Source organism: Protomyctophum parallelum (assembly GCF_964188405.1).
Source record: "Protomyctophum parallelum genome assembly, chromosome: 21".
Taxonomy (NCBI): domain Eukaryota; kingdom Metazoa; phylum Chordata; class Actinopteri; order Myctophiformes; family Myctophidae; genus Protomyctophum; species Protomyctophum parallelum.
Genome location: NC_139713.1, coordinates 35,340,385 through 35,353,501, shown reverse-complemented (window position 1 = coordinate 35,353,501; position 13,117 = coordinate 35,340,385). Strand labels below are relative to the sequence as shown.

General features: G+C 42.5%; 1 protein-coding gene across 1 annotated transcript in view; it reads left to right on the top strand.

Moving 5' to 3' along the window:
- Positions 1-13,117, top strand: part of arhgap24 (Rho GTPase activating protein 24) — a 97,126-nt gene that overhangs the window by 16,017 nt on the left and 67,992 nt on the right. Inside the window, exon 2 of the mRNA XM_083793683.1 lies at positions 8,809-9,067. Coding sequence (XP_083649809.1) covers positions 8,837-9,067 — 231 coding nt within the window. The 5' untranslated portion in view covers positions 8,809-8,836. The remainder of the gene's footprint in view (positions 1-8,808; positions 9,068-13,117) is intronic.

The following is a 13,117-nucleotide window of genomic DNA, read 5'->3' as shown; positions in this document are numbered from 1 at the left end:
AAATAAAAAGGTTCCCATCACACAAAGATGTGGCGGACCCCCTGCCTGTAGTAACTCTGAGGACCTCCTAGGGGTCCCCCTGATGTTGAAGACCCTGACCTTACGTATACTATGTTAGTTCCATTGATCCAATCGATTGATTGATCATTCAAATAATCATGCTCTGAAAATGCAATGAAGGCATGCGGCCAACCCATCGGACCACTTAACGTGGTAGAGACGGGTGGGCAACGGACGCTGTCAAGGTTTTCAAGTGGACCCTGATTCAGAAAAGGTTGGGACTTGGGAACCGCTCCTCCAGCTCATAGCTTTGGTAACAGAGGGTTATATTTGTCTTAAGCACATGCAGACAGCACACATGCTACAAGTAGGGGGCATCCCCATTCCCCACATGGGACAAAGGAAGGGAGTGTGCTTCTATTTAAAACGTTTACATCATAGCTGGATGGTTGGAGAAGTTTGTCTATATGACTGCTTATTTTCACAGACAGTAGTAGGTACTGGCATGGTCTACAGTAGTGATTCTCAGACCAGTGGTTCTCAAACCTTTTAGCTCATGACCCAAAAGAGAAATTGTTTACCCGAATGCCCGGTACCCAAACTAGTGAAAATAGCAGATCTACAAGTTCGCAATGAGATCAGCTATTTTCACTACATTTGTTTTCTAATTAATGGATTAATTTATGGAATTTCTGTGATTTTCTTTGAAGTTATTTAATTCATTTCATTTTAATTTAAAACAAAATGTAGGACACCATAAAAATGTATCCGTGACCACAAATGGGTCCCGACTCACTGTTTGGGAAACTAGACCATAGAGCACTATTTTAATTGATTTTTTTATTTACACCGTTACAGTCTTAATTTAACTATGAGCGTGCCGTGTGCAAATGGAACTGTAACTCTGAGAGCTGATTGATTAGGCGTCCATTTTCTTTCTAAATAGCAATCAGCTCTCAGAGTTATAGTCTATTGGTTCCTAACTAGCAATCATTTAACTGGGCACTCCCTGGAAAAGAGTTAAATAGATTTACAGTCTAGAATGGGGTCCCCCAGAGATATGAAGCGTAGCAAATGGGGGTCCTAACACTAATGAAAACCACTGTTTTTTATTTTAGACACAATCATCTTTGGGCGTGTTAGCATATTAAGGAATCCTACAGTAGCTGCCAAAGGAGATATCTGCAAAGACTAACTCACTGGTTCTTCGTAACTCAGGTCCGGGGACCACCAGACGTCCAAATGGACCCTCATGGGTCTATAAGTAAACTGAGTGTCCCAGAGATTTAGAATAGTGTATCAAATGAAGGTCTGTTCTGTGGCCTGCATATCACACTGCGGGTCCTTGAAATGGGGAAGTAAAGGTTGAAAGTCACAGGACTAAGTTTTGCTGTCTCAACCAGCTATGATGGTGATTCTTTTTTTTTAAGTTTCGCATGGGCACATCAGTGCCCACAGAGACCTGGTAGGAGCATTAACCGCCATGCACTGTGGCCTATATGGAGCAGAGCAGCTGTGAGACGGCGGTGCCAAAGACTGTAGACAGCAAGACAGATGGTCTGGCTGCGGTAATGGCACTGTCTGTCACTCGCTAAAGGAAATAAATTAAGAATTTATGTGTGCTGTTCATCTGGGAGCCATTATGGATCTTAAGTAGCGCTTCAGATTTTAGATGAGAGAACAGTTTGTTGTGTGACCATTGCCCACATATACAGTACAGTACGACCCTCAAAATGTTCCCCCCACCCCTGTATCGTGGGTTTATAGAGGGTATGCGCATGCATAAAGTGTGTGTCAAAGTGAGTTGCAAAGTAAGTTTAACATAGTTTAATGCAATCAGATAGGACTTTTCTGTTTGGACGTATGGGCTGTCAAGGCCAGAAAGTAGTTTTTTGACACTCGGTACGGTAGGCGTTCCCCGCATAACTTCCGGGTATGAGGATGATGTCACGTGGATATACCCTCTATTATTGATAACCAGGGCCCACTTTTAATCCCTGGATCTGATTTGGATTTTGGGTGTTTAAGATATTAGGGCCCTCATTTATCAACCGTGCGTACGCCAAAATATGGGCGCACGCCGAAATTACCGACATTTTCGGCATTTAACATTTCCGGCAAAGCTTGAAATTGAACTTGAGTAGGACAAATAGTCACGTCTGGTCGCGAGCTGGCGTACGCTTTGTCCTTGGCTGTTTTTCTGTCTTACACAAGCGGAGCAGCCTTGTCTGAACTGCTGAGAGGCTGTCACAGGCATCTAAACATATATGTATTCACTCCTAAAATGTTTATATAAAATGTATGTATAATGTATATGGGCTACATGTAAAAAATAAATAAATAAAAATGTTAAGGAATACATGTGTCATATGAAATTAGTAGGAGATAAAATCGCGCAATTAAAAACAACAACAGTTGCAAGAGATGCTTAAGCCATTTAAACAGTGTTTTGCATGAGCGCATACATGCGAGGATTTGGGCTGTCTGTGCTGAAATATTTCCATGACGGGACGTTGGAGAGTATAGTGCAGCTATAGTGCTGCAGCTCAGCTGCGGAGAGTCCCAGCGTGGTATAGCCTACTTTAGCCTAATCTACAGCAGGCTGCAATGTCTTTCTGCAATATAATAAACCCGACGCTCAATGCCAAATGTACCGTGCCATGCTCCCAGCGCAAGTGGGAACTGCATCGGAGATATAGGTAGGCTATATAGGTGTGTGTGTGTGTGTGTGTATGAGAGAGGGGGGTGAGGCGGGCAGAAAGGCACGGTAACCATGGTTTCCAGATCGTATAGCAGTGGTTCAGGTCGCAAAAACGAGGGCGAGGCTTGATTTCTTAGGGCGTGCCAGATCAAATTCAGCCGTGACATTTATTAACGTGAGAACAAAATTAAGGAAGGATCAGCTGTTTGCGATCACTTTATAAATGCCGTGGCGACGTGGGTGTACTACGAAACCTGCACTCGAATCTGTGGCAGATTTGACACTCGATTGATAAATGAGGGCCTCAGTGTCCAGAGTTAATCTTGCAAAATACATTTGGATCAGGACCAGATGTGTGGTGCCAGTGCCAGGACAACCGAGTCACTTCCTGCATATTTTCTAATTGGCCTCATGGTGGCGGTAACAAGACAACTCACCCCGTTTCTGTTTTCCTCCCAGAATGTTCCCCAGTGAGGGGTGGGACAGCAGACGGCTGGACTTTGAATTTCTCTAACTATAAACTTTCATGACAGCAGACAGCCTAAGTACAAATATAATTTATGAAAAGCTACTACAGTGAAGTCTGTTCACATAAATTGTTGTATGATATGTGGGGATTTTTATATTTTTCCAAAAATAATACAAACAGCCAAAAGCATATTACAAAGTTATCCCCCTCACTGGTGAAAATCCCGGGAGGAAAAACGGGCAAGCACCGGGGTGAGTTGTCCAGTATTCATGGTGGCTCTGTAACAGCCCACTTTGCATTTCACACAAATGTGAAAGAAACTTTACTTTTGGGGGGATCAATGTAGCCAGTGGCGGTCGATTTTGGACTGACCTTGCCCAAATAGTGTCATACATCATAGATATGTCATACATGACTGAGAAATTGAGCTCGGAGCTCGCTTGGAGCTCGCTCTGTGAAGCGCCCCTTTTAGTTACATTTGTGGTGTGTGGCTACTCTCTCATTTCGTCCAAGCTTGGGTGCAGGTTTCTAACAAAGAGATGTTAAACATTGGTCTTCTAGGCTTTCTGTGTGCCGGGGGAGCTCCCTCACATTCCCATATGGGGAACAAATATCCTGTGTAAGCAGGGAACCTCCTAATGAAAAGATGGGTCAATATCGTATTCATAGAGTGCATTACAAAGATTGTATAAGCTCTCTGTTCCTTAACGAACATTTAGCAAATTTAGCAGATCTGCAAGCTCACAACAGGTCACTTATTTTTGGCAAATATATTTTGTGTAGAGGAAAAATAGGAGGTTTCTAGTATCCAGTTAACTTAATATATACTGCTTATTTGGTTAAGATGTGTGTGTGTGTGTGTGTGTGTGTGTGTGTGTGTGTGTGTGTGTGTGTGTGTGTGTGTGTGTGTGTGTGTGTGTGTGTGTGTGTGTTGAACTATTACCCCATAGGGATGTATTAAGTAAGCTGGCATGTGAATAGATTACCGAAGTGACTCCTGACGTCACTCGTTCATCTCCTGGGTCGGGAAAGTTTTTCTCCATGGAGAATAAAATGGGGTCATCTTAAAATCATCTCATATTAAAGCAGCATTGTGGTCCAAAAATAAACAAACTGTATGTAACTGTTTGTCTCTGCAATATTGTCGGAAGTGGTTCTGTATCGCTTATGAGAGTCAGTCACACATACTTGATAGAGTCTATTTCTGGTGAAATTAATTTGGCGGCGGTAATATAGCATCACCGTTGGCGGCGGTGGCTCTGGGGTAGAGTGCCTGGATGGTAACCGTAAGGTTGCCAGTTCGAACCCGGGCTCCCCCAGAGTTACTGTCGAAGTGTCCTTGAGCAAGACACTGAACCCCTAATTGCTCCCGATGTGCTAGTTGGTGCCTTGCATGGTTTCCGCTGCCATCGGTGTATGAATGGGTGAATGTAATGCACAATCTCTGTAAAGCGCCTTGGATAAAGGCGCTATATAAATGCACCATCAATGGGGAAAGAACGCGACCCAGGCCAGGTAGGATAATAATATAAAATCACCTACCGGTATATTTAGTAACTCTACCAGTAAGTGTTTGCTTGAATCCTCAAATCACCACTGGCTACAGTATATTCATATTTCTGTTTTTAACTACCGATATTCTTTTCTATCCTTCGGTTATTACTGCCACATAGCCTGCCCCATGCCTATTCGCTAGACTATAGTAAATATTGTATTCATCAGGCTTCATCAATGGGACCCTTTTATACTCGGCAGGGCATGAGGCACATGAGACGGAATGTTAGCGCAACAAAGGATTATACACAAAACAGAAACCCATGCACATGGGCCTGCGTATAGGCACGCACGCACGTCGTACGCACATGCCTATATGTAGATTACGTACACACACAACCATACACCCACACACCCCACACCCGCAAACACACACACACACACACACACGCACGCGCGCGCACATTATTGTATTACTATACTTCATCAGAATTTTAGAACAGCGATTTCTTTTAAAGGCATTTGAAAAAACATAACCTTTAAATGCTTCTCCCTAACCCTAATGCCAACATATTTTTAACCATAAAACAACCACGTCGTACGCACATGCCTATATGTAGATCACACACACACACACACACACACACACACACACACACACACACACACACACACACACACACACACACACACACAGTTATTATGTTCACTACATTCTGTCATCTTCAGAGACAAAGGATACACAGCTGTGTTCCATGTGAGATGATGGGGTTTGTTTGTTATTCTACCAAAGCTATAAAGTTTTAGAAGTGAATGACTTTCATCCGGTGACGGTGACATAAGGTTTAGAATCTCTCGCCACATTAACCCATTTTGGGCGGGAACCCCTTTTGGTGTTTTAAAGCATTGTTATACTTAAGCCACGTGCTATGATCTTGTAGGTCTGCTATTTTTTTAAATTCGTGAAAATGTGCCTCAAATCTTTGAATATATATTATTACAGAGTGGACATTTTAACTCAAATCTTTGCTTCTGGGGAGGTCCCTGGAACAACATATTTTCAGATGGGGGGGGCAGAGGCATATTACATATAATGTTTGGGGTCCTTGACATGAAATATTGAGCACCACTGATACAGAAACATAAGGTTTTTTCAGAGCTGTCAGGATTTTTAAGACGTGCATAGCCTATTTTCTTGTCGAGTCTGATACATTTTTGATACATAATCCTCTTCCTGGGATGTTGAGCCCGGTCCGAGCCGGCGGAATTTGTTTGGAATTTAATCAATCCAAAATAATTTATTTTGGAAAGCCTCTTTCCTCTTATTAACCACAAATGTATAAGTAATCCTGTAAATCAGTAGTTGCCAACACCCCCCTCACGTCTTACAGATGCACGTCTTGAGATGAAAACACACACACACACACACACACACACACACACACACACACACACACACACACACACACACACACACACACACACACACACACACGCACGTTGACTTGTGTTTTTCTCTGTATTGAGGGTCACTGACCTCCAGCAGCACTGTTGCTGCTGGAGGTAAATTTTGTGTCCCATGTTTTACTTTAATGGGTAGTGGGTACATAAGACAAAAACATATATAATGTGTTCTAATCCAGAGCTAACTAACAAAACTCATAAAGACATAAAGTGTTTGTGCTCGTAGTACAGACCTGGACCGGGAATCCTGACGGGCGGCTCCGCTGATCTGGAGTCAGATAAAAGTGGTATGTGTGTAGACAGTAGTAGGCTACTACTATTAACTTAGCAGGTTTATTTAATGTATATAGGCTTTAGTAGGCTAGCCGCTTATTTATAAAACAAGTTGGTAAATTTGTAGACATCCGTTATTGCGCACGCACGCATGCACGCACACACACACTCACACACACACACATCCAGTCCCCGATGATCACACTGCAACCACGTTACCATCACTTTACGTCCTAAAGTCCTAAATATTACTCAAAGTATATATTCTTTTAACACATATATATTTCACCGTGTAGTTTATGAATTGAACACATTGATAAAGGTCCCTGCTGCGTTTCCAATTGCTGCGGACGACAGCGCAGTATGAAGGCAAACACAGCTCAACTTCTCCGCCCATTCGCATTGAGTCTACCGAAGTATTGGGTGTGAATGTGACCTTAGTGTGACTCAGAGCCATCCAATAGTTGCGATATTGAGGGGGCAGGCAGAAAACAGCACGGTCACGTGGTTCATGTACTCACGCGAGCCCATAGACTCCCAATGCATTCCGTAAACGTCCGCTTGTTCCCATTCAATACTTCCGGTTGTCCCCATTCAATAAGAGCCGCCATTGGACTGGCCCCCATGAAGTGAACGGAGTTTGCGTAACTCTGTCTTACTCTATGGCTCTGATGTGACTGTGTGTGGGTCAGGACCAGAACAAAGGCCACCTCAGCAGACCTGCTGCACTTGTTCCAGTGCTGACTGGATGAAAAACCTTGTTGTGCCACAACATCTGGTCCTCATCTTGTTCTCTGGGTCATCTGGACAGCACCCTCCCCCCCATCATCACCACCACCACCAGGCCTAGCTTAAAACAAACCTCCAGAAAACGTTGGGAACATTTACCGCTGACTCTAGCAAAAATAATATGCCTGTCTGTCACGCCCACTGTCAGATTTAACAGTGTGAATGTGCTCACTCAGCCTCTAAAACAGGATACAGGAAGTTTGAAGCAGGATTATAAATGTGATGTATGAGAGTAGTTGCATATTTGGGCTTGTTTCCTAATGTTGTTTAAACCAGTGGTTCCCACATTTCTTCATGTCAAGGAACCCCAGATTAATATGTAATTGTCCACGGACATCTGAAAAAATATTTGTGCTTGTTTTCATAGACCTAGCTGCTTGATTCTCTTGCAAAATTTGGCAACACTGATCACTCACAGCAGCAACAGCAAGAGGAAGTTATGCACACACAAAACACAAAGGCTCATGGGACACTGGAATCAGGTGCATATCAGGTGTCCACCTGAGCAGCCATCAGCTTGGTAAAGCTGTAAACGATGTAATTTTCCATTCACAGGACCAGAAAATACCCCCTTTCCTGACCAAGAGCCGAAACTGTTAATTGTTTGATATTGACAGCAGAAACATAGGTTGTTGTTGTAACTGTATCGCTATAGTTTTGGTCGGTCAAAGGCGGCCAAGAGAACACCACTAAGGCTAAATAGGTCGCACAAATAATAGATTTGGCCATGCATTCGGCCGTGCAGCAATGCAATGTAATGCAGCATAATTTGACATCAGCATTTATTCAGCATTTGAGCCACGGACCACCATTTGATGACATTAGACTCTCAGACCCAAAATGTACGAATATTTTGCTGTCATTGGATAAGATTCTGTGCAATACCATGCTGTATTGATGTTGGTACCATTAGGAGAGATAACAGGCAAACGTTGATCAAAATAACAATTATCCTACATACTCTTTAAATGTGTAGACTTCTTGTAAATTAAGTAATGCAGATATAAAAGAGCATAAAATGAAACCAAATAGAACCATAACGATATATAAAAGTCCATTTGGTTACCAACTCTCCATCATTTAGCTGGGGACCACCTGGAACCCCCCTCAAGGACCACTGGTGGTCCCCGGACCACTGGTTGAAAACCACTGAGATAAAGGATTAAGAGTTTGTTGTTATCTGACCTACAGTAGGCTAGAAATGCCTCCTCTCACATCTCCGTTCCTGCACTCTTCTCACATAGCACCTCCTCACACTGTATGAGACATTTGCTTTCCAAGAAGATTACAAAAATAATAACAGAGAATAAACCAGAGTCAGAGAACAGAAATATGCACAGTATGGGTAAATGCGGCCGTGTTAGATCTGACCCGATAGATAAGCTTTGTGTTTTTTCTGAACATTTTATCTGATGTTCTGATGTTCTGATGGCACAGCTACCATTTCAACCCCCCCCCCCCCCCCCAAGGGGAACAGTGCTCTATTCATCCCCACTATATCGGCAGACTTTATCTGATTCATGTTTTCTCATGCATTTTTGCAAACGTGACGCACATGTAAAACGGAAAAACTTGAATAATAAATAAACATAAAATAAAATAAAAATATGTCTTGCAGGTTACGGAGCTCCTAAACCGCCCTGACAATGGAAGAGCAGTCCGTGGTGTCGCCCAGCAGTCCCCAGCAGCACAGCAGCAGCGGAGGCCAGGCCGTCGTCACCCAAACCCACACGCAGGGCCCGGGAAAGTCCAGTGTCATCAAATGTGGGTGGCTGAAGAAGCAAGGAGGCTTTGTGAAGAGCTGGCACACACGCTGGTTTGTCCTGCGTGGAGACCAGCTCGTCTATTACAAAGATGAAGAGGAGACGAAAGCTCTGGTAAGATGTTCACTACAACACTAGTCTCGCGTTGCTAGACTGTTGCCTCTCGCATTTTCCAAATGCTTCCGTCAAACAGTCTGGAGCAACGGAAGTGCTATGATGAGTAAAATATAAAGCGGAAGTGGAGCCTCCTCCCCACTTCCATTTCGCTCTTTGCAGTCGTGCAAATGTATCATTTTCTGGGCTTTTGTGCCTTTTATTGATAGTTACGGTGAAGACAGACAGGAGGGTGGGGGTGAGAGAGTGGGAGAGACATGCAGCCAAGGTCGTCATGAACGGGACTCGAACACACAACGGCCGGAGCCTATATATGTGGCATGCGCCTGGATCCTAATATAAATTAGAAATCATCTAAGCATATATTGTTTGCTGTTTTGCAGAAATGGAAATTTAAAAAAATAAGCTCTAAAGATATGTAAAAAAATATTTTGTGTAGTTCCAGACTCTATATAGCATTTGGAGATTGTGGAATAGTTGTCTGGCTACGCGAGGCTACTACAACACAAACACTCAAGGCCCTTGTTGAACACATAACTCCATAGCATGCAGTCAAAGCACAAAGGCACATATGCTGTAGAGCATAAACCACCACTGGTGGCCAAATAATAAGTGGGACCTGATCCAGTAATGGTTGTAAAAAACTGATCTAAAGCCTAATTTATACTTCATCACACATCTGTGAGCGACTGAGCATTGCAACACAATGAGCAGCATGATCACAATAATTGAGGCTTGTACTAAGATGGGTGTTGTATGACTTTTAAAACATGGAAACCTCAGAAAAGAAACGATACAGTGTAGAATTATAGAAATAATATAGAAAGTATCTTTACTTAAATCTGTTCACTCAATATCCTTAAAATAAAACAATACATATTACAGACAATGTGCAACTGTTTACTGTATATGTTATGCATAACATAGATATTTGCATGTGCTTAGTCTACCGAGACTAACCTCATGTAAATAATAAATATATAACATGCTGGGATATTACAAAACAGATGCATCCGGTGAACGTGAGGAGATAGCAAGACCCAGACAGATTGAGATTAGTTGGCTTGTTTTGACTGCCGTGGACTTGTTTACACTGCACCTTTAATGAAGGACACGCAGGTCTTAAGTTGCTGTCTCGCTCTGCATGTGTAGACTGATCGACCACCCTGGATCCTCACAGCCAAACAATAAAGAGGAGAGCCGCAGAAGGACCACTCTTCTAGTAGATTTGCACAGTACATGAATGCTAAAATTAAAGAGTGCTGTGATCCCCCCCTAAAACATGATCATCGGGTACTATGATTATACTGGGAGGAATATGTTTTTCAAAAAAGTGTACAGAAAGTGTCAAAATTATGTTTTATGTGGCCACACCCACCAGTTCATTATACGTTTCATGACATTATACATTTTAATTATTTTTTTTAATCTTTTATCTCTTTAGGTTTTATGACCTCGATTACACCCACACAACCTGAACTTGATTTCCTGTGTTCTAGGGTGTGTTCTGAAGCCTTTTGCGCTGCAATGAAAACAGGCAAAATCCCTCAACAGTGACATCTGCTGGCAAATTCTTATGACATATATGGGATTTGTGGACTCTTACCTCAGGCAAATCAGAGCACTTGTTTGACCCAGAAAACCCCAGACCACAGAAAATCTAGTGAACGTTAAAAGATAAAGTGACTGGTGCAACAGCGCCCGCTGTTGGTACCCTAAACATATAGGGACACAGGGACACAGCCAGGGACGGACAAAGCTGGGCATTGGAGTGGCTGCGACACTCAAAAATACCCACCTGAACTTAAGCTTCGACCACAGCAGTTGTGGGGAGGGGTTAGACTAGGGTTAGGGTTATGATGTCACTAAAATGGTGTCTTTCGATTGAGCATTTTGACTCAAAGGCTTTCAGCCAAACCAACCAAAAATACAAAGACATATTTGAATATTATAACCACACCTGGGGGTCTATTGGAGTAATGTTAACTCCATAGACACATGGAAAACTGAGTGCAAAAATCACGGCACTCCATCTTTAACAAATTGTTATTCCATCCTTATACTTCCTTTTAAACAGTGTGTGAAGGGAATGGTTTAATTCAGCAAGGCTGAAGTGACAGGTAGTGAAGGTAAGGTAAGGATGAAAACAAATATTTGCGACCCTTTTAAATGGCTGTGTGGCCCAACATGGGTCCCAACCCACTGTTTGGCAAATACTGTATTCATCTATTAAAAACACAACACAATCCCTGTACAAACTCAGTGCAGCTCAATTTACTCCACTGAGGGTGCTGGACTTATTTCAACATTACACGGTCGACTGACTTCGGGCTATTTCAGTAAGCTTATAATCTGAGCAGAGGTATTTAGAGAGGTACTTCATCTGGAATAAACTATCAGTTAAAAGTTATACATGTGAAGGCGAGGTAAAAATGATTAGACGTAATGTTTGCGGCCGTGTAGTGAATAAGGCAATGTATTTATTTAACAACTTTTGTTTGGCTTCTATCTGACAGGGACCTCAGTCTGAGCTTTGATCTTTGTCCAATGACGTGTGTGTTAAGACATCATCAATAGAGTATCAACTTCAAAAGGGAGTGTGTTACTGTTAATGTAGTAATGTTTATCATACAAAGGTACAGCATATGGAATGATAAAACACTGCGGGGAGAACACCATTGAGAACTGAACACAGTGCCTAAAGCTGCGTTCAGACCTGAATATATACTGTATATATCCGCCTCGGTTTCAGGCCTCGTTTCAGGTCGTGCCCGTTCGCGCAATTCTCGTCTTTGCTTTGGCTTTGTATGTAATCGCGCCGCTCTAACCATTCAAATCTGAACGCACTTTTAGGCTCCGCTCACACATTCAATGTTTTGTCTCTGTTCTGGGGGGAGAGGGGTGTTGTTTTTTTTTACTATTTCGAAAAAGATTGTTTTTATAATGACAGGATTCTGTGCCGTACAAATAGATATATTTCTCTATTTCAACTTCTCAGGTACCCAGATGCATTAAAACATTTTATTAAAATCTATTTCAGTGGCGGTGGCGCCTGGAAATAGAACAGTGGCGGGAAGGTTGGCCAGGCAGCACGTCTTATTATTGTCTGTACCCCCCACACAGATGTAGCCAGGGTCACTAGTCCAGTACAGTATTATTTTTCCTGTTGCATGCTCTCTGAAATGTGCAGTGTTTGCTTCTGCTCTGAAGTCTGAATGCAATTGAATTTGGTCCAAGTCTCTATAGTGTCAACATACAGTAGGAAACAAATAATGGAACTTCGAGTTCTAGTTCTTTGCTATAATTTACTGAACGTGACAGTGTTAGCCTAGTGAACATGTTAGCCTTTCTCATGGCATTTGGTTCTGTTTATTCTCTATGAAAAGGTATTCATTCCGTACGCCTTCAACTACCTGAGGAGCAGTCCACTCCATTATGCGTTGACGTTTTCCATCCTTTGGCCTAGTTCTGAAAGGATGCCAACATAAATTCCCCATGCTTTTCAGTAAAACTATAACTTTTTGCCTGCAATGGAAAACTGTAATGAAACTAGGTCAGGCACAGAACAGTTTGTTCAAAGTTCTTAAATCTCTGTAACCTGCAAAGTAGAGCATTGTGGAACACACAAAAGACCAACGAGAACAAGCTAACCAGACAGAATACACGCTAACTAGTCTAGCAGAGAGAGAGAAAGAGAGAGAGAGAGAGATCTCAGCCTGTACGGCAAAACACTGATACCTAAACTCAGGATATCTGAGTCAATATGGATTAACTTTCTATAGTTTCTATAGAGTTGTGATATCAGCACACTATCAGACAGACAGACAGACAGACAGACAGACTACAAGATCAGCAAAAGGTGTTGATGCTTGACAGAGAACTATTTTTACACTTGCAATTAATTACTGCTCTCATATGATGTGATGTCTCCATTCGTTATGTACCTCATTAGCCTAATTGCTGACTGCCACGGGAGCAGGGACATCTGCCCTTCTATTTCGCCAATAAGAATATCACACATAAGCCATGGCAGCCATTGGGTCATCTTAA